The 22,652-nt window shown below is 46.2% G+C and overlaps 1 protein-coding gene across 1 annotated transcript in view; it reads right to left on the bottom strand.

Annotated features, from left to right (window-relative positions):
- Positions 1–22,644, bottom strand: part of OFD1 (OFD1 centriole and centriolar satellite protein) — a 31,963-nt gene extending 9,319 nt beyond the window's left edge. Inside the window, exons 1-11 of the mRNA XM_075538195.1 lie at positions 22,301–22,644; positions 22,035–22,133; positions 19,494–19,694; positions 17,472–17,540; positions 17,355–17,385; positions 12,056–12,163; positions 10,080–10,216; positions 9,575–9,748; positions 6,768–6,874; positions 3,703–3,822; positions 1,381–1,454 (exon numbers count right to left, since the gene is read on the bottom strand). Coding sequence (XP_075394310.1) covers positions 1,381–1,454; positions 3,703–3,822; positions 6,768–6,874; positions 9,575–9,748; positions 10,080–10,216; positions 12,056–12,163; positions 17,355–17,385; positions 17,472–17,540; positions 19,494–19,694; positions 22,035–22,133; positions 22,301–22,411 — 1,231 coding nt within the window. The 5' untranslated portion in view covers positions 22,412–22,644. The remainder of the gene's footprint in view (positions 1–1,380; positions 1,455–3,702; positions 3,823–6,767; positions 6,875–9,574; positions 9,749–10,079; positions 10,217–12,055; positions 12,164–17,354; positions 17,386–17,471; positions 17,541–19,493; positions 19,695–22,034; positions 22,134–22,300) is intronic.
- Positions 22,645–22,652: the final 8 nt, after the last annotated feature.

The raw sequence follows: 22,652 nt of genomic DNA, 5'->3' as shown, positions 1-22,652 counted from the left end.
AAGTTATACCATCTGCACAGGGCCTTCAGCTAACAGACTTGAATTTCCTTCAAGACAAAGATTTGGCTATTACTGTTCTGTAGTTTTCACCCCCCCCCCAACATAAGACAATGTAAACATGTAGTCAAAAGACCATTTCCTCCCCCCGGGAATATAGCCCTTAACACATCTTCGGGACTTTCGTCCTTAAGATGTTCTTTGGTGGCCAACTTTCAGCCTAGACGGCAAACAGTCACACCCGGGGTCAGAAGGGGAGCATTTGCCCAGAGCGAAAGCTCCAAAGGCCGAAAGGGATGGGAAAGAAGGATGGGCCCGGGACACGCTGGCAGGAAGTGAAGGAGGTGCTGCGTAGGATTGTAGTCCAAGGCATACAACGAAGTGCATAGGAATTGTTGAGTGGAAATAAAACTTCCACTTTGGATCACAATGTGTGTTGACTGCACACTCATATTAATGCCTAAAGACATCCTAGTTTCCGCAAGTTAGTAGTAAAAGGAACAACACCAAGTTGGGTGTCTCATCAAATTCCAACTCTTGTCACGGACAATTTCCTTGAAATAACTGGCATGTAACATTCCCAAAGGCCTGGCAACATCATTCACGTTTCCCAATCTCCGCCGAATGGACACGAGAATCTAGGAGGTGACCTGGCAAGTCAAAACCTGATAAAAGCACAAAAATATACACAGGGTGTTCCCCTTGCTCGCAGCAACCTGGCATGAAAATGCAATTCTTCCAATGAACTTTTTGAAGACCCCCTCATAGAAGTCAAGGAAATGGGAAATTAGTACAGAGGGTATGAATGAAGAAGTCAAAAGACCATTCTCCCACAGTAAACAAGTCTCTCTTGGTTAGAAGCAGGAAAGAAATCTACTGGGTGACAATTAGCTGTCGCTGCTGCCAAACTGCCTTCCTGACCCACCCACCTTTACATAAACTATACTGAAAGGACAAAGAACCAAAAACTCACTGCCATCAAGCTGACTCCAACTCATAGTGACCCTATCAGGACAAGCTGCTCTTGTGAGTTTCCTAGACTATACACTCTTTTTGGGAGTAGAAAGCCCAGTCTTTCCCCAGAGGAGCAACTGGTGGTTTCAGTGTGCTGACCTTGCGTAGAAATAAAGGTGGGACAAAATAGCGACAAAAACCCACAGACCCACCTAGACATACGTGCACACTGACAAAAGGTAGCACAAAGGCCATGCTAATCTTGGCATTTTGTAAAATAAGACTTCGTTGTGAAACGCTGAGCTACAAGGTTTCTTAGAATATAGACCAGATCCAGCTCCTCGCAACTTCCATCAGAACTGCGAAACCTACCTCAGGACTGAGAACGCCAGATGCCCACCCCCACACTACCTCCCAGCCAAGAATCACCTTTACTTCTTCTTTCCTCTTCAGCCAGCTTATTAGTTCTACAGATGTAGTCGTCCTTTAGTTCAAGTTGATACCTGAGGATCAGAGATCAAAACTGAGTTTCTCGGTCACTTTCCGGGGCATGCTGCCACCAACAGGTAAATTGATGCATGGCACCGGGGTGCCCTAAGAGACTCAGGAAAAGGTGTGACAATTGGGCTCCTGGGGCCCCAGACCAGGGGACTAGATTCTTACCAGGAAAGGGTCTGCCCCCTCCCAAAACTGGTCTCCCAAACCTCAGCCCGACAAAAACCAAGGGCCGTGTTATTGTGACGTTGCTGAGAGTCATTATCGTTCAGTCGGTGTCAGCGGATACACAATAAACAAGTAGAAACGTGAGCCGCTCTAGTGAGGAACACAGCCTGAAAGCAAACAGGTCAACAGCAGCATCTGCAGAGCAGTGAGCCCCACTGTGACTGTCTTTGGCAGCTTCCAGGTTCAAAGCTGGGCGGAAGGGCAGCAGGCTGTGCCTTCCTGGGGTGAGTAGCCTCCCAACAGCACACCTTGCCCAAGATACAGACAGTGATCCTAGGCATCTTCCAGGCCATGGAAAAGGTCCAACGGTACAGAATCCTGCCCAGTCTGTAGGGATACACATAATGAACATGCCCCCTTCTCATCCTTGCCTCCCGGAAGTTTAATGTGGACAGATGCTTCAGCGCTGGCTGTCCCTGGGCTAACATCAAACTTGTGAATAAAAGCCACCATTTCAAAACTGACCAGTGGAAGAGCCGCTGTGTGTCTGTAACACGAGACTCATATAAGCCTTCTGGCCTCCACATTTGTTTAAGTACAGACCGGCTCAAGGAGCTGCCTGGCTCACTGCGTCTGCATGGGCTGATGTTCAGCAGTGGATGGTGAGCCCTTTCTTCCTAGTCCTCCTTAGTCCAGAAGCTCCACTGAAGCGGTGAATAGACTCATTTATAAATTGTCCATCTGCTCTTAATGACTGTAGTGGGGCTGAGCTTCAGAGTCACTCCAAATGCTATAGCTTAGCAGCTGTGTTCTAAAAACTGAAACGGACCACGGCTGCCAGTAAACAGCAGAGAAGCTGCGCTTAGCCATGAGCACACGGTGCTCGTCTCTTTCCACGGTCGTAGGTAAGCTGTTGCTGTTGAGTCGACTCTGACTCATAGCACCCTGTGGACCAGAAAATTCTGGTCCAGTCCGGCACCATCCTCACAGCTGCTGTTATTGGGGTTCATTGTTGCATTCACTGCGTCAGTCCAGCTACTGTAGGGTCTTTGTTACTGACCCTCCACATTACCAAGCCCGTGCAAAGTGCCTGAAACAGTCTCCCGAGCCTCCCTTCTAAGAAGCATCCTGACTGTGCATCAGTCAGTCCATGATAGATTCAACATTCTTCACCAACACCAGAAGTCAAAGGCATCATTTCTTCTTTTTAAAACTACCCAGATCCAACAAAAAATCAAATCATTGTGAATGAGGGGAAGTGCAGATTAGGAACCCAAGACCCATCTGTAGGCAACTGGACACCCCCTTACAGAAGGGTTGTGGGGAGGAGACAAGCCCGTCAGGGTGCAGTATAGCAATGATGAAACATACAACTTTCCTCTAGTTTCTAAATGCTTCCTCTTCCCTGCCCCACTATCATGATCCCAAGTATATCTTACAAGTCTGGCTAGACCAGAGGATGTACACTGGTACAGATAGGAACTGGAAACACAAGTAATCCAGGACAGATGATCCCTTCAGAACCAGTGGTGAGAGTGGCAATGCCGGGAGGGTATAGAGAGGGTGCGGTGGAAAGGGGGAACTGATTACAAGGATCTACATATAACCTCCTCCCTGGGGAATGGACAACAGAAAAGTGGGTGAAGGGAGACATCGGACAGTGTAAGACATGACAAAATAATAGAATTTATAAATTATCAAGGGTTCATGAGGGAGTAGGGAGCCGGGAAGGGAAAAATGAGGAGCCAATACCAGGGGCTCAATTAGAAAGCAAATATTTTGAGAATGATGATGGCAACAAATGTACAAATGTGCTGGACACAACGGACATATGTGTGGATTGTGATAAGAGCTGTATGAGCCCCCAATAAAATGACTAAAAAAAACCTACCCAGATCCAAATATGCTTTTGAAACTGCCCCAATGCAAATACTCATGGGAAAGGCTTGAGTGACTATGAAAAATAAATCTATATACTTTCAAGCACTAAATGCTGTTATAAAATGTTAATCTTCGCTACTGGTTCGGTTTTTAGCATGGTTTTGTCCCTGGATTGAAATGCACTACCCCTATGTAACACACACTTACCTGAGAAGTTCTGTCTGGAACTTCTGGTCATAGGTCTCCTCAAATGTCTTCAGGCCCAGCTCCCTTCTCCGCAGTGCATCATCCACACTTTTGTTTTTCTCCTCCTGCATTCTCTGGGCTCTGAAATGGGCACAAAACCGGGGGCGGTGGGAGTGAGTCAACATCAGAATATATTGGAGCGAACTCATTTAAAAAGAGAGTAGCACTGGTTTTTCGCGCAAGAGATCAACAGTCAGCTGTGTTTCACTGTCTCTGCTGGCTGGAGAAGAAAAGGAGAGAAAGATCCAGAAGCCCCGCTTCCCACCTGGTTTAGGAACTGACTCAGCAAGTTGGCGCCAGTAGACGGAGCTGTTCCAGGGCACTGGGGCTGAGGAGTCTGAAGGTTTCAGCCCAGAGTGCTTTTCCAAGGAGGATGATTAAACAAGTGTCTGGTGAGTGCTGCCGATCAATTAGGGGTGGAAGAGTCACATTACAAATAAAGGTTGCACGTGTAAATGAAGTACTTGTTTCTTGAAAGTGATTGTCTCTAAGTGTAGAATCTACAAGCATCGTTTTTGTTACAGAATAGCCCACTAATTGAGTAATGATGGTAGGCATGGTCTCCAGGGTGAGCCTTTAATCAACCACACAAACAGTTCCAGAGCGAGGGCCTTTGGGCTTACAGGGACTCCTCAAATTCCCAGGGATAGCCTAAAGGCTCTGTGTATGCAGTGTATTATCGCCCTCTGCTGGCTGATCTGTAGAGTAGCAGAGCAATAAACCAAAAAAGCCAAACCCATGACTGGTAATCAGATCCAATCTGAATCAGTCACCCTATCTATGTAGGGTTTCGGAGGCTGTCAATCTTTATGGGAGCAGACAGACTCATCTTTCTCCCTTGAAGCATCTAGTGAATTTGAACCGCTTACCCTTCAGTTAGCAGTCCAATGCTTATAAGCAGAGCAATATGCTAGGGGAAGTGGGGGCAAAAAAGTGATCATATAATGACTATCCAAAATCTATACCTTTTCTCTCAGGAACCCTGGTGGCGTAATGGTTACACATCACATTGAGTTTCTACAACTACAAGTTCAGCAATTCAAAACAACCAGCCACTCCGAGGGGGGAAGATGAGACGGTCTGCTGTCATAAAGAGTTACAGTCTCAGAAACCCACAGGGCCAGTTCTACCCTGTCCTCTAGGGGTGATATGAATTGCCATCGACTCAATGGCAATGAGTTTGGAGTTTCGGGGTGGTCCCTTTTCTTTACTCTCTCAGTCAATTGACCTTTTTAGGACTGCCAAAGACAGAGTGAGAGAGATCAAAGAAATCAAATCGATTGCATCTGTCAAATAAATGATACCTGGATGGGGATGAAACGAATAAAGTCAGTAAGATTCGGGGATGGAACTAGATAGTGATGCATAGCACATGCACATCATGAAAAGGTTATTCCACAAACTGTGTAAATTGGCTAGCTAAGATCTGAAAGGGGAAACAAGTGCCACACACCGCGAGCCACAGCCCACCTAGACCAGCATCCCTGTACTTCCCTCCCAGAGTGGGGCAGATCTGGTCCCTAGAGTCAGCTCGTCCCTGGAGCCAGGCTCTGGACACTGGCAACAGCAAGGCCCCAGTTTTGCTTTGCTCGTGCCGTGACCAGAGGATGGCTTCTCATCTTACTGCCTAATACTGCCAAAGCAAGAACCCAAGCCTTTCTTTCTGGTACCTTTCAGGAAGGGGCTTTAAAAAAAGTCCCTAGAAACATAGAATTAAAACAACATGGAGTTTCCTGACAAACTTTTTGAAACTCCCCCAGATGATCATCCGAAACCACCAAATCCTCTGTTCTGTTGATTCTCTCTGCTGGCTCCGCGAGCCCAGAGGACAGAGTCGAACTGCCCCCATGGGTTTCCCAGGGCAACGATCCTTATAGAAGCAGCCAGCCACATCTTTTTCCTGTGGAACAGTTGGTGGATTGGAACAGAAGACTCTACCGGATGTTTAACTTTGACTTTTTAAAAACTCAGTAATAGCACTGGGTACAACCAAAGAGCTTAAGTAATAATTACCATGTGAATATTTAAACATATGAGGGGATACCCCCTCAAAAAATGGAATATTTTTCCAAAACTATGTATGTAAATTTTCTTACAAAAAAACTTTATCACCTTCAAAGTACTCTCCATTACACTTAATACATTGGTCAAATCTGCGATTCCATTCTTGGAAGCAGTTTTCAAACTCAAGTGTTGGGATGCCTGATAACACCTCTCCCCTCTTTTTTTTTCTTCACCTCTTCTATGTGTCAAATAGCTGTGTTGCATGTCCCTTGTCATTCACAGTCACAAAAAGAAGTCACATGGAGCAAGGTCAGGTGAGTAAGATGTGTGGAACAAGAAAGGCATGCTGATTTTTGCCCCAGACTGGGGCACTGAGATGGCTGCATGAGCAGGTGCATTATCATGGTGGCAAAACCAGTCCCCTGTCTGCCACAAATCAGGCCTTTTATGGCACACCCTGTTAGGCAATCTTTTCAGAACTTCCAAATAGAAAGCTTGGTTAACAGTCAGACCTGGTGGAACAAACTCCAAATGCACTATGAGTTGACATTTTTGTCCATTCGAGAAGTTGGCGAACATCCAGAATGAAGTTTCTCATCAATTGACATTTCACCTTTTTTGAAAGGAGAAACCCATTCATACACTTGAGTTTTCCCATAGTGCTGTCCTTGTAAGCTGTATTCACCATCATAACAGCTTCTGCAGCATTTTTCCCAAGCAAGAAAACAAAATTTCACAGCCACACGCTGTTCTCCGAAATCAGCCATTACAAAAAAAGAAGGTTCGAGCAAAACTGCTTTTACAAAAGATTCGCTGTAACCAGAGAGAACCTTCCCAGGCAACACCACTGGGTGCACTAGCTCAGAGTGAGTTGCTCGGTGCTTGCCTACTGGGGAAAATGCTTACTGCGAACGCTCTGCCCAGGGCAATTCAATTCTGATTTGGGGGGTACCCCCTCGGATATTCAGAAAAAGGCTGTTTCACCTCATTCTGAATACCTAAAATGGACATGTACTACTTACAATTCAAAAGTGTCCACTCTTTGCTTCAGCTCTGCTTCTCGGCCTCTTAACAGATCTATATCTTTCAGTAGAATTTGCCTTTGGGCATAGATCTCTCTTGTTTCAATCTGTACAGGAAGGCATTAGTGTTTAGCAAGCTAGCAAAGGAAACCCAAACAGGTTTAAACTAATATCTTACCTCCAAAATCCCTCTCCCACCATTAATAATAATAATAATAATAATAATAATAATAATCAAAGCATGGGCCATTAGGGTAACAATTAAACTCTCATCAGAAGAGTCCATTTCAAGATATATTTTTGGCTTGATCTATTTTCAGAAAAATGTACCCCCTTCCCCAATGACGGTTCCACTAACTGCAAGAAAATTCCAAAAAGAATAGAACCACCTTGTTGGCATTGTGGTTGTGCATTGGGCTGTGATCCAGAGGGTAAGCAGTTTGAAACCACCAGCCGCTCCACGGGAGAAAGACAGGCTTTTCGTACTGCTCTAAAGAGTTACAATCTCCTCACTATGCGTCAGTATCGACTCAGTGAGTTTGATTTGGTTTCTGGCTCTGCTGGGTGTGTGTGTGTGTGTGTGTGTGTGTGTGTGTGTGTGTGTGTGTGTGTGTGTGTGTGCGCGCGCGCGCGCGCGCGCGCTGCAGGCCATGCCTGGCTCAGAAAGTGAATCTGAATTCTGAGTGAAGGAGCCACACTTCCATTATTGTGTGCACGCAGGTAGGCTCTGCCTAGATACATATGAAAAGATGAGCAGACACAATCGCCCAAACCAAACCCACTGCCATCAGGTCAATTCGGGCGCAAAGCAGCCCTATGTGGGGGTTGAGACTGTCAATCTTTACCAGAGCAGACAGCCTCATCTTTCTTCCTCAGTGCAGCTGGTGGGTTTGAACCTCAACTGTGTGGTTAGCAGCCCAATGCTTAACCCACAGAGCCACCAGAGTCCCTTGAGCAGATGAGTCCCTCCCTTTAAGGGAAACCTAGTGGTGTGGTGACTATCCACTGGGTTGCTGGCTGCAAGGTCAGCAGTTTGAAACCACCTCCTGAGAAAGATGGGTCTTTGTATTCCAATAAAGAGTTACTGTCAGAAATTCATGGGGAAGTTTTACCTTGCCCTATACCATAGGCCTGGGGCCTATAGGGTCACTCTGAATCTGTATCGACTTGCTGGCTGTAAGTTTGATTTGTCTGTTTTTTCTTTTAAGGGAGACAACAAACATGCACATTCAAATGTGCTAACAGACAACCTGACAAACACCTGACAGGGTTAACCAGGGAGTCAGAGACGGTGTCACCAGGAGGTAACATTTAAGGTAGATCTAGGAGGACAATTCTGATTTCTTCAAGAGAGGAGGGAAGGGCATTCCAGGCAGAGGAATACAGGCTGAGGGCTTTCTATGAGAGTTTTACTAAGAATCCCCTCATGGGCTCTTCTCCAGATGGGAACTCCAAGTCGTCTGCTGGCTGGTCTGACCTAACCAGTAACCTAGCTTGAAGGGGAAGCTGTTACTGTCTGTATACCATAGCTGGTCATCTCAGAGACGTGTGTGTCACATAGCTTCACAATGGAAAGGATCCCATCTGCCAGAAATTACATGACATTGTAGAGGGGGAGCAATTCTCATCAAACTATAAGATCTTTTTGAGAAGGCCCAAACAAGTGGGGGGGGGCAGGAAGCTTAGGAGAGTGCCCTTGCCATCCATAGACTGGAACTAGAAACAGAACCACAACATCAGTCTGAGCTGAGCTAAAGCCATGATCCTTGGAAAAGGCTGGGTGACCCCACTATGCCTGCCCACCTTGACCTCTCCACCTCTTGTGCCATCATGCTCCACGCAGCCACGTGGGTGGACCCCTCTGCTCCAAGGACCACACCTTGGCCCCACTTCAGCATCCTGAAAAGGTGCTTTGTGGCTCCGCCTTCTATGGAGATCTGTCTATAAAGCTGCACCCTCGAGCCACTCTCTTCTCCCACCCACGCTCTCCCCAGACCCTTCTCTGATCTCTCCCAGTCTGCCTTGTACTAGCCCCCTTCCTGCTCTTCTATTTACCAACCACTGACCCTCTCTTCCGACTCCCTTCAGCACTTGGCCGAAGCCCAGTGTCTTCTTCAACGAAAAAGAAGTGACCTTCTTCATAAAAAGAAATCAGGCAGTATGAAGCTCCAGGCCCCGAGCAAATGGCTCTCTGCCTCCTCACTGGCCTTACAACCTGGCTCTCCACCCCACTCCCAGGGGTGAGCACCACAAAGTCATCTTGTAAACACTTGGTTCAGCCAAGTGCAACCCCAGGTGCTCCATCTCTGCTAGGCCCTTAGCCAGGCTGAATAGGGTCTCTCTGCCCCCAAGCAGCCACTCTACACCTAGAATCCTCTCTTCAAACCCTTGGCTCGCCCCACCCCTCTAATCTGCCCATGGTGGAGTTGGTTGGGTATGAACCTTTCATAACCTCAACCTTGACATTCCTGTCAACCATCCTTCCCCCTATTGGTTGGAAGAAGGACATCTGTTTCCCCTTTTGACAGCAGCACCCACTGCTTCCTGGGGGCCTTGCTCTATCAGTCACTCCCTGGGCTCCTCAACTTAGCTGTTCAATACAGATCCCAGGGCTCCACTTACAAGAGAATCAGAATCTCCAGGCTGGGGTGTGGGGGGAGATGAGTGAGTCACTGCATCCCCCAGGTGAGTATAATGACCAGTCCCGTGTGGGAACCTGGGACTTGCCCCTCTCCCTCCCACACCTTCAGTGCATGTACTTGCAGCCGCAGGGAAGAACTACTTATTAGTTGGCTTCTAAATCTTACCTCCTGGTACTTCCGAAGCCTCTCAACGGTATTCTTTTCTCGCAAACTGAGGGCTTCGGATTTTGCTTGACAAACTTTCTCAAATTCCGTCTGGAACTCAGCCAGTTCTTTCTCATACTTTCTTTTCTCTTCCATTCTCACTTTCCCCAATTCCGTGTCTTTAAAATATTTCAACTGTCAAATGAGCACAACCCGTAAGGACAAATTACTCCTGAAATAGTAACTCTTCTTCCACAGCTGGGCTTCGGATTAACACTCTGCCCAAATGTATGATGACCTGCTTGAATTTACCTTTGGTTTTAGCTCATTCACCCAACTTGTGAGATTGGTGCGAAGGCAAACAGAAATGACATCTGGTGGAAATGAAAATAATATGCACCACAGGAGAGTAGCCCAATCACTATCAAAAGGTCTAGGTCTTTCCCCATATCCTTAGGATTAAGACATTGAAAGACCAACAAGGCCAAGAATCGCTCGTGGGGAACAGAGTTGAGAGAAAGCCTACCTTTTGCACCATTTCTGCCCGCAGCTGCTTTTCTATCTCTCTCTTATATTCATTTAACTTTGCTTCTAAAGACTCCAACTTCGGGCGCTGAGAATAAGCATCTGCAAACTGATCGTCGATGAGGCGAAGCTTCTCAGCTGGAAAGAAGCAGCAGCTGTGATTACGGTACAGAGACAGGGCCAGGCCCCTATTCCAAGCAGAGGTGCTGTGGCCAAGGGCAGGGATGGCTGCCATTTACTTTGAGGGACAGCTCGAACGCAAAATGGGTGAGTGAAGAAGCAAGTCTAACCACAATCTAATCGTTGTGACTGCAGGTGGTGGCCTGGTAAGTGCTCACTGTCAAATCCCTTCACCTTTGCTGTATGTCGGAAAATGTTCACCATTCAGGGGGAGCGCAGGGTGCAAAGAGTACAATGACGTCAATACCATCGAAGCCCCACCCAGTCTTTCAGGCCAGGGCAGGGCGCTCTTTGACTGGACTCTGATGAAAAGTGACTCTCAGGCTCACTGCCCTGATCTGAACATGAACTCCATTGCTGTACAGATGTGGGAACAGATGGCCATGTGCCTTGGGTTTCTCAGCTCTACTTGAGCACAAGGCTAAAGGGAAGGGTGTACTTGAGAAAGGATGTCCCATGGAAAGGCTCTGTGCCTTGGACCAGAAAAGATGGTGTCCAGCATTGTTCCTGGCACAGATTGGGTGCTTCTACTCTTCCACTAGGACCTCAGTTTCCTCAAACCTGCCATGACGTGATGGGCCAGCGATGGCTCTTGCTCTGGCTGCGTCTATGGCTCAGTGGTTGCGAAATGAATTTAGAGGAGGCATAAAGAACAACTCCCTAGTTAGGAGAGGCTGAATACAACGAAGTGGGAAGAATGTGGGTCCTTGCTCTGGGAAATGCACGAGCCCCGAGGGGGATAGTAAGCTACACTGAAGAGTCGCCGTGGTGAGTTCCTTTCGCCTTTGGTCTGGGCTCTTTAGAAAAAGCAGCTCCAGTGATTGCATTTTCCCCACAACTCTGAGGAGTTACCTTTTAACCCGGAGGGTTTGCTGTTCTTCTCCAGGTTGGCTGACGTGCCCTGGGTCTGTTCTAAAACATGCTTTGGATATTTGTTTGGTATTGGACTACAACCTGTCCAGTGATCGGTATGCACCTTGCAGGGATTGGTCAATAGACTATGCAAATGGGGTGTGCTGTAGTGCAGCCATGCACACTATGCAAACGAAGGATCTAAGCCCTACCTAGCGGAGACTGAGACTGGTCCTGGTTTGGTCCATTTGAAAAGGCATGGATCTGTTTGTGGCGTTGGTGAGAGGGCCAGGCCTTGCAATTTGCCAGGCCTTGTGTATTTAAGCAGCCTGTTTCAGTGAGGGGTTGTGAGAAATGGGGAGGAGGAGAAAGGGGAGGAGCACTGAGGGAAGAGCTAGAACACTGGTTACAGGCTGAAGCATTGAGGAGGGCAGGGGCCCAGGGGCAGAGACCAGGGATGGGCCCCAGGAGGGGCTGAGCAGCAGAACCAGTGTTGATAGTTAGGAGGGCAGAAAAGAGCTGAGAGCTGCCCTGCACTGAAGAAGGGAGACTGGGCCTCCATGCTTCTTGAGCCTGAGCCCGAGGTGGAGCCTGTCCCTTACTAAGCCACCTAACTGTGGGCATGGTCTGGGAGGTTTGTGTGGCCCCTGCAATGGGTCCTCCAGGCTGGCAGCGAGGTGGAGAGTGCCGAGGAAGGGAGGGCCAGCTGGGGTCAGAATGGATGAGGTTGGGAGTGAGGATCTCATTTAAGTCAGTCGAAGTTCTGGTGACCCTACTATTAGCACTCCGACTACCATTTCCCAGCAATTCCTGCTTCCTTCCGGTGATAGGATTCTGAACAAAACAGACCCCTGCAGGTGGCAATCCCCCATAACAGGGTAAGTCAGGTAAACTCTTCACAGCCAAAACAGAAGGGCTGGACTGAGGAAAGTGGCCCCAATTTACCGAGCGAGTCTTTGTGTGGAAAAGTAGAGATGGTTTGAGTTTGGGCATCACAGCTTTCTTTAGCTTGGTGATATTCTGCCAACTCCTTCAGAAACAGCATAAGAAAACCTACAACACACAATGTACACAATTGGGCTTCAGAAGATTGTCCCACAGCCATTGTATTGTGTATATAACCAGAGTCTTACAGCACCCAGGTTTACATTAAAAATAATAGTCATCTCTGAGGGAAGGCCTGTCCAAATGTGGCAACATGAAACCTAGAAGCAGTGAGGGGTACTTATCAATCAATCCTCATAAGCACTACATACAGCATGGCGGAGTCTAGACAGAATCAACAGACAAATGAGACGAAGCAATGCAATAACAAGGAGACAGAGATAACGCATTGTCCTAGTATCAGAGAGCTCTTGCAAATCAGTTATGAAAATAAGAAAAGAGACAGGTAGTTCAAAGAAAACAGAAACGTATCATGTCAAAGATGAAGAAACATAAATCAGTGCAAATTACTACTACAATGAAGAGACCCCCTTTTCCCTATCAGATTGCAACTTTTATGTTGGCCAGGCATTTGGCACTCTCATTCACCGGGGAAGGAACTGTATCAGTTTATTCAAAGTGCAGATGCTCCTTGAACCTGGTCACTCTACTTTCATGAATCTACACAGGTATTATTGCCATGACACCAAACTATAGGAAGTGCCCATCTCTGTTAACAGTCAAGCATTTAACCACTGCCAGCCAGGACGTTGACTAGCAGACAACCAATTTTGTTTGTTCTTGTTTTTAATGGCAAGACTTGCAGAAGGCCTCCACTCACTCGCTGCCATAGAGTCTGACTCCTAGTGCCCCTTATAGGGCAGGGTCTAATTGCCCTGTGAGTTGTCAGGACTATAACTATTTTTACCAGAGTAGAAAGCCCTGGCTCTCTCCGGAGGTGCAGTGGTGGTTTCGAAGTGCTGACCTTGCAGGTAGCCGCCCAACTCGTAACCACTACATAACCAGGGCTCCTCACAAGGGCACAGAAGTGAGAATATTGCACGCAGATTTGAATGGCAACCAAACAAAATCATCAAAAGGGGGCTGATTAAGTGCATTCCTTAAAAGGCCTGAGACAATCTAAATATACTACTGGAGGAGGAGATATGGGGAACAACCACAACTAAAAGCACACCTATGGTAAGATCTCACGGGTGAGTATGTGTGCTTTAAATACAGTCTTTTATTCGTAAACAAAACTGAAAGGGAAAACAAGGAACTATTCCTGCTGGTTATCAGTGAGCTTAGAGAATATGGGTAGATTTTCTTTTTCTTTCCTTTAAACCCTTCTGAATTGTTTGACCCTTTAAAATAAAAGCCTTTCCTGTCCTTTTCTGTAGAAGATTTCAAATTTCTCTTCTGTCTTCACTTCTTTTACACACAAAGACTCACATGGACACCACACAACTCCCCCTTATACAGACAGTAGGTCCCTATTTGATGACCACCTAAGAGCTAACTGGTGATGCGGCAAAAACCACCACGGGCAGTCTGATATAGCCTTCTCTGGTGATTTCTTTCCATAATGCGAGTCAAACTTTGCAAATTATCTGGCTCTTGTTATTACCGAAGTTTAAGAATGTGTCTACATTCATTGATTTTGGCCTAAGGCCAAAGGAACCACCACCACCACCCTCTAATCCATAATTATACATCTCTTTTCAGCTTGAGAAACTGCCATGGATTGTGGGGGGAGGGTCTGCTCTATCTGTACCGGTTTGCCTTTCATAACAATTACCATCTGTTAGATCTTTGCCTGGCTCATCTCCTCTCGTTCTTTCTCTTTATATCCTTTCCTTCTGCATGCTGAAAGAACTGCTCCTGTTGCTGCTACAAGCCTTTAATCAATTTGGCATCATTTCAATAATCTTTTTGCTTCCCAGTGTGCATGTGGAGGAACCCTGGTGGGTCAGCAGCTTGAATCCAGCAGCTGCCAGGAGACAGATGAGACGACCTGCTCCTGTAAAATGTACTCACTGCCTCAGAAGCCCTAGTCAGGGTTACCAGGAGTCGGGATGAGTCGATGGCAGGGGGATCGGATGGGTGAATATCCCTGTGGGGGAGCCCTGGTGGCACAGTGGCTATGTCTCCAGCAGGCAGGCTGACTGAACTCACTAGCTGCTGCATGTGACAAAGATGTGGCCGCCCATTCCCTTAAAGATGGCAGCCTGGGACACCTTATGAGGCAGTTCTACTCTGTCTTATAGGGTAGCTAAGAATTAAAATACTATCAACAGCCAAAGTGGTTTTGGTTGTCTGTATTGATTTTGCTCTGCTTGCAAATTTTTGTCTCATATATTCCTCAAGCTCATCTTCCCCATATGACCTTTCAGTTCAGTCTGCTTGGGTCTGCTAGCGGTTTGGTGAGGCCAAGTCTACCTCACTCTATGGCAGCAGTTCTCAACCTATGGGTCGCAACCCCTTTGGGGGTTGAACGACCCCTTCACAGGGGTCACCTGATTCATTAACAGTAGCAAAACGACAGTGATAAAGTAGGAACGAAAATCATTTTATGGTTGGGGGTCACTACAACATAAGGAACTATTTTAAAGGGTCGCAGCACATGCAAGGTTGAGAACCACTGCTCTAATGGGAAAGACCAGGCATTTTGCAAATGCCTCTACAAAGGATAACCTTCCAGGAACCCTGGTGGCTCAGTGAGTTACTCCTTATGCTAACCACAAGGCCAGCCCTTTGAACCCACCGGCCACTTTACTTGAGGAAGCTGAGGCCTTCCACTCCCATAGAGATTTACTGTCTCAGAAACGCACATGGGCAGTCCTATTCTTCCTAAAGGGAATCGACTCAGTGGCCATGAGTTCGGTCTTTGGTTTAGGTAATCTTCCAGATGTGCTCTGCCGCCTCAGTATTTCTAGTGCTACCAGTCATCAGCTCTCTGAGACTTCGCCCAAGGGGTTCCACTTACCCTTCTGATACTCCCTGCACACACACTCACGCACACCTCCTCAGGAGGAGGTTGAATTTTCCATTTATTTATTGAATTAAACAGTCCCATCACTTTGGACTCATCGTTATTTTAGCCTCACACTCTAATACTTTTTTATTGTCTTGCTCAAATTGTGTGTGTGTGTATGATATTTGCCCTAGACGCAGCCATTTCTCCCTGAGGCCCTGAGTCTCTTGCTGTGATTAACAGGATTAGAGACCAAGATCTGGGCACTGGGTGTGCTCACTGCTTCTTGGGAAGTCTGCACAGCTGACAGAGCAAGAACACTGACATGCATACATAACCTATATATTATAAGCACACCTATCTATAAATATTTCTCTAAGTACCTTTCTGTATCTCTGTGAGGCTAAGCATGGGTTCATAATGATGAACTCGAATCCATTACCACATGACTCATGCTAGCTTCTTCTCCTTATAGGACATTCCCCTGCCAACAGAGGGGAACATGGCTCCCCTCACCACCTGTCTCTGTACTACAATTGTTCAATGCCAGGCCCACGCACAGGGTTTTCAGATGGTTAACCGCTTTACCACCTTGACCACCATGCATATATACAGACTTCAGAGCATCCGCTCATTCCCAAGTAGTTAGCGGAGTGCTTGTCCCCCTGCCTCTTCAGTGAGGTTATTTCATACATTGCTATCAAGGCTAAACTGCTTTGGCAAAGTTTGTACCCCAGCCCAGAATCACCCGACCACCTACATTTACATCCAGGAACTTGTGTTTTTTTGTGCTGTAAAATTCTATGGGTGCTGGCAAATGTATAGTGACACGTATCCCAACATCACAGAGTCATACCGAATTCCCTATAAAAACCTCCTCATGAGACTGTTCATCCAACCACTGATGTGTGCTTTTTCTCTATAGTTTAGGCCTTTTCAGAATATCACATAAATCTTTCACTTAGCAATATGAATTTAAGACTCACTTGTATATACACAGGAAGCCCTGGTGGCATGGGGAGTTACGGGTTGGGTTGCTAACTCCAAAATCAACTATTCAAATCCACTAGCTACTCTAGGGGGCAAGGTGAGGCTTTCTACTCTCATAAAAATGTAGTCTTGGACACCCACATGGGGAAGTTCTATTTTGTCCTTTAGGGTTGCTATGTGTCAGAATCAACTTAATGGCAGCGAGAGTTTTTATCATTTTGCATGCCTTGCTAGCACATTCCTTTTTATTGCTAAGAAGCATTCCATTGCATGGCTATATCATACTTTAGCCATTCACGGAATAATGGGCATCATGTTGGCTTATCATTTCAGCCATTGTCAAGTCTGCCCCATAGCAGTTACCCACAGTAGTTATGGACTCTGGAGAGCTTACCATCAGAGCCAACATTAAGGAATTCATCAGGCCCGTATAAACACTTCAGAATAAGATCCCAATTCTACCTTATAAATCTGGCTGGACCGGAGGATGTACACTGGTACAGATAGGAACTGGAAACACAGGGAATCCAGGAAAGATGAACCCCTCAGGACAAGTGGTGAGAGTGGCGATACCGGGAGGGTGGAAGGAAGTTGAGAGAAAAAGCGGGGACAGATTACAAGGATCTACATATAACCTCCTCCCTATGGGATGGACAGCAGAGAAGTGGGTAAAGGGCAATGTCGGACAGTGTAAGATAAGACAAAATAATAATAATTTATAAATTATCAAGGGTTCATGGGGGAGTGAGGAGCGGAGAGGGAGGTGAAAAAATGAGGAGCTGATATCAAGGGTTCAAGTAGAAAGCAAATATTTTGAGAATGATGAGGGAAACAAATGTACAAAAGTGGATGGATGGATGGATTGTGAGAAGAGTTGTACGAGCCCCCAATAAAATGATTTAAAAAAAAAACACTTCAGAATAAAAACAGTAACAGTAGCACTTATAACAACAGCTATTTCACCCTTTCAACATATATTAATACAATGTATCATACTGGAGGGCTTTATATATTATACTTAGGTGTTCTTTAGAGTAGGGATTCTAAACTGTGGGGATTGTTACAAAGAGTTGGTAGGAGTCCTGATGCTGTCTACAGTTGTATCTGCATCATCTAGGGATTGTTTAAAAGACGGAAATTTAGCAGAAATGGCTTCCATCTGCCAGAATAGCAGCAGAATGGGTGTGATTTAAAAAGTAAAGTGTTATTGGGCTGGAGACCAGATGATTTCATTCAAATTGAATTTCCTGTGCTTTCCCTGAAAAACGTTCCTTTCATACATTTATAGGAATGAGTATACAACCATGTGTACACAACCACAACAAAACTGTTGCTCTTCTCCACACAGGTGCCTACCTTTTTGGTTTTCTTGTTCGAATCCAGATATCTGTTAAAGGAAAAGATTTCATCTTTAGTCAACAATTTGGTTACAATGAACAAATCAGGCAGGTTACAAAAATGAAACAGTCCTACCAGAGATTTGTAGAGACTGGAGGAAGGGTTGATTTTAATGAGCTGTAATAGGTCTTGCATAGTAAATATCTGATGGCATTAAAAAAACAAAAGGATTCATTAAGCAAAGTTTTACAGCAAGGTTAAAGTAAAAAATTAGGAAATGTTTCTAATATGTTTCTACATGCTTCAGATTAAATAAGAAATAAGATGATAGCAATGCTGAGAATGCCAATTGAAGTCCTTTTTATTACTGCCAGAGAAGTTAAATTAAGCACAGGGAGGCCAAAAAGATGAATCTTTTTCTTGATCATACAATAAAGCCATTGCTGGCAAGTTGATCCCCACTCACAGTGACCCTATAGGACAGAGAAGTGCCCCAGAGGGCCTCCAAGCAACTGTAGTGGAGCTGACGCCCAGAGCCTTACCTGAGGAGATGGTGCATTCAAACTACCTACTGGTCAGTTGGCAGCCCAGCACTTCAACCACTGTGTTACCACAGCTCCCCGATCACACCATTAACCTCCAAATAACGAGGTGGTTTCAAATGTTGAAGAAAAAATGGAATTAAAAGATAATGGCTGTTTTCCACAAACTTTCTGAAGGGTTCCTTGTCACAAAGATGATATGCCCAATAGAAATGACAGATATGTCTAATATTTCCAATGCCAGCAAGGTCACCCAACAGGTGAACAGGGTTCAGTGGAGCTTCCAGTGTAAGAATAGACAACCAAGAAGGAATTGGCTGCCCACTTCCAAGGAAGTAGCCACTGAAAGCCTTTGCAAAGCTCTGAAACATTGTCAGCTATTAAAGGAGAATACTGTCAGAGATACTGCCAAACTATTGGCCCCTTGCTTCAGAAGGGACTTGAAAGGAGCTGTCTTCTCAAAATAGTGTCAGCCACGGTGATGCGAATGGAATAAACCGTGTGGGAGTAAAGCCTTAGGGGTCTTTATTTGCTCAAAACAGCTGCAAAAATCGACTAATAACCGCACCTTAGAATGTATGCCGAGTGAGTCTAGGAAAAGCGGAAGACATAAAAAAATGAAATGTAATGGATCCAGATGAATGTAAAACTGCGCCTGGCCATTCCATGATTCTCCCATGATTTTTTCCCCCATGATTTTCTCCCATGATTCTTGCTCACAAACTCTCTCCACCCCAACACCAACACCTTCCCGAGTTGAGTGCCCAAAGACTCACCCCCTTCATTCAAACTTGCCAATGAGGAGGATGCATGATACTCTCCCAACCCTAGTTACCAGTCTGCACCCTCGAGGTTGGATCTGTGAGTGCATTCTAGTGTCGGGGCTACTCTGCCCATCCCTGGAGCAGCCCTGCAGGCTGCAATTCCCAATAAAGCCTGTTACTTGATAAAACACTCCCCCCCCCCAAAAAAAAAATAAATGACAGACCTGATGAACGAGAAAGACGTGAATGACTTCTGGAGCCTTTTCAATTACAATGAGATTTGTCAAATACTGACTGTCTTAAAATGCAAACAAATTAAATGTTCACTGGGGCTCTCATGGAAGTGGTGGACTGCTAACCACAAGGTCTGTGGTTCAAACCCATCAGAAAGTTGAGGCTTTCTGCTCCCGTAAAGAGTTACAGCCTCAGAGACCCTATATAAGGTCTCTGTACATCAGAATTGACTTCATGGCAGAAGGTTTGGTATTTCGGTTGTGGCCTTTACAACTATCAATGACAAAACCAAAAATAACAAACGCATTGCCATCAAGTCAATTCCAGCTCAAAGTACCCACAAAATATTTTTAAACAGGCATTTGAAGTACCAATCACTTACTTCATCTACCTTAAGGGCCATGATATAATTTGTTTGCAACTGGTTCCCTTTACAGAAAATACTCTGCGTGGCCTTTCTAGTATGTGAAGCAGGTCCGACATGAAGTAAAAAAGAAATCAAAAACACACCTAGCCAGTTCAGGAGCACTGGGCTATTATTATGCAGCATACTTTTCCATGATCAGAGAGAGAAGCAGTTAAGAGCAAATGCCAAAAGAGAAAAGGGATGCCTTTACCTTTTCCTTTGCCAAACCACTTTCGGGAAAGAAAACAGAAAGGGAATACTCATAGCCACATCTTTGTAAGTGATTCGCCACCAGAGAGTTGGAAGCACCAATTAAGAGGGCACTCCCTTCCACCGGGATTGCCTGGGGCTTCAGTTCCCCACTCACGACAGGGTGCATCAATTCATGAATCAGCTGGTTTCTGAGCTGTGCCTAACTCCAGCAAAAAAAAAAAAAAAAAGAAAGAAACGAGGAAACATTTTTAGCAAGATTATCATATGTGATACATTGTTGCTCTGTCCCATTTATCCCTTCTTTTGATCTCCAGGTGGGATACAGTCCCCCCACACACTGCCTCAGCCTGGGAGCCCAGCAGCCCTGTGTATTCCTGACAAAGCTCCCAGTGAACTGGTGATCAGCCAGGACCCTTGTGGACTTCACTTTCCTCAGAGCCCATTTCGGTCACTTCTGACCAGCAGATCAAGTCTAGGAGAGAAATCTATCCTTGCATCTGACTTAGAAAGTTCCTGGATCAAAGTGGTTTGTCATGTAACCCACTGCCATTGAGTTGATTTGGACTTACAGTGTCCCTGAGGGACAGAGTAGAGCTGCCCCATAGCGTTTCCAAGGCTCTCTGTGCTTGGCTGGTGGATAAGAAAATAACAGCCTCTTGGACATATTCAGGAGTCCTGGTGGTGCAGTAGTTACTTGTTGGGTGGCTACCTGCAAGGTCAATAGTGAAAACTACCAGCCACTCCTTAAGAGAAAAAGGAGGCTTTCTATTCCTATAAAGAATTAGTCTTAAAAACCCGCAGGAGCAGTTCTAATCTGTCCAATTGAGTTGGAATAGACTCAATGGCAGTAAGTTTGGTTTTTGTTTCGCATATTGGGTGTATGGATCAAAATAAAGCTGAGCTCCAAAAAGGGGAATAACACTAGCAAAAGCACAATTAACAAACCCAAAGGAGGCTGATTAAGATGCCCCATTTATACGTGGTATCACAAAACAAAGGAGCTCCATGGCACAGGAGATTAAGCACTGGGCTGTTAACTGAAAGGTCGGAAGTTTGAAGCCATCAGCTCCTTGGACAGAGAAAAATGAGGCTATCTGCTTCCACACAGGTTTACAGCCTTGGCAACCCTGTGGGGCAGCTCTACTCTGTCCCACAAGGGGCACTGTGAGTCCAAATCAATTCAACACCACTGAGCTCCATTACAAACCACCTTGGTTCAGGAACTTTTTAAAGTCAGGTGAGTATAAATCTGCAATTCAAACCCACCAGCCACTCCAAGGGGGAAAGATGAGGCTGGCTGCTCTCATAAAGATGTACAGCCTCAGGTATCAGACATCAAAGAACAAAAATATCATATCATTGTGAATGAGGGAGAGTGCAGAGTGGAGACCCAAAACCCATCTGTAGGCAACTGGACATCTCTTTACAGAAGGGGTATGGGGAGGAGATGAGCCAGTCAGGGTACAGTGTAGCAATGATGAAACTTACAACTTTCCTCAAGTTCTTTAATGCTCCCCCCCCCCCGCCCCACTATCATGATCCCAATTCTACCTTACAAACGGGGTTGGACCAGACGATGTACACTGGTACAGATAAGAGCTGGAGACACAGGGAATCCAGGACAGACAAACCCCTCAGGGCCAATAATGAGATTAGCAATACCAGGAGGGGAAGGGGAAGGTGGGGGAGAAAGGGAGAGCGCATCACAATAATCTACATATAACCCCCTCCCTGGGGGACAGACAACAGAAAAGTGGATGAAGGGAGACATCAGACAGTATAAGACATGACAAAATAACAACAAATTATAAATTATCAAGGGTTCGATGGGGAGGGAGGGAGGGGGGAAATGAGGAGCTGATATTAAGGGCTCGATTAGAAAAATATTTTAAGAATGATGATGGCAAAAATGTACAAATGTGCTTGATACAATGGATGTATATATAGATTGTGATAAGAGTTGTACGAGCCCCCAATAAAAGGCTTTATAACATTTAAAAAAAAGATTTACAGCCTCAGAAATCCTAGAGTCGCTGAGAGTTGAAATGGACTCAGCAGCAGTGGGTTTGAATCTTACTGGAATCACTGCCATCGGGTCCATGCCGTCTCAATAGTGACCCTATAGGACAGGCTAGAACTGCTCTCTGGGTTTCTGAGACCATTAACTGTTAACCTGAATAGAAAGCCCCATCTTTCCCGTGGAACGGCTGGGTTTAGTAATCCTAACCTTTCTGACCAGGGACCGCAGCCCAACTAGAAATCACTATGGCACAAGGACTGATTTTATAAACTGTACCCTCGCCTATCTTCACGCCAGTTCAATAAATCTGTACTTTGAATGTACTCCTTTTAAAAGTCTCAATCTCTTCCAGTTACTCAAACAAACATACGTTAAAAACACCAAACTTTATTATTCCAGGAGCATCTATCACACAGGGTCATCAAACGGTAACTCACTAGGACAAGCTGCCTATGAAACGGCCTTCAATATCCAAGACCAGAGGCTACCCCCCCACCCCCACCCCACCAAAGCTGATACCTTGAGGGAATCCAGGATACCCCGATCCTTAAACGTCTGATACAGCCTTTTCCGCAGTTCATTTTGACTCAACGTGTCCGGTTTAGAGGGCATCTGGGCCTGGAAGAGAAAACACGGCGCGGGTTACTGGCGGCAGGCTGGGGGATTTGGCATCTTGGGTCCTGGTCTCTAGGGAAATGAGAGGCGGCCTGCGGGCAAAGGCGGTTAACGGACGTAACAAAGGCTTCACGTCCCCACCGCGTCTGCAGGAGGGGCGCGGTATCTACCTGAGCCATCAGGTGTATACTTCCGCTAGCGCCGGCCCTCTGAGACTCAAATGTGAGACCCAGGTCCAGGCCCAAGTCACGGGGGGCGTTTCGGCCTTCAAGGTCCTCCATTGTCCCGTGGACGCGGAAGGAACGAGGGAGCCCAATGCTCTGCCGCGAGCTTCGAACTAAGAACTCCGACAAGGGTGCGCATTTCCTCTCTCCGCGGTTTTCTCGGACGGGCGGGGTGGTGAGCCACGCGCGACCCTCAAAAACAGCTGGAGGGTGGACTGAGAGGCTGGGCGAAGCGGCAGGCGGGCCGGCAGGGGGCGTTCCCACCGCGCACACGGTGGCCCGCCCCTTGAAACTGACA

This window comes from Tenrec ecaudatus, chromosome X, assembly GCF_050624435.1.
Source record: "Tenrec ecaudatus isolate mTenEca1 chromosome X, mTenEca1.hap1, whole genome shotgun sequence".
Lineage (NCBI taxonomy): Eukaryota > Metazoa > Chordata > Mammalia > Afrosoricida > Tenrecidae > Tenrec > Tenrec ecaudatus.
The sequence above is the reverse complement of the archived record's forward strand: the minus strand, read 5'-3'. Positions and strand labels throughout refer to the sequence as shown.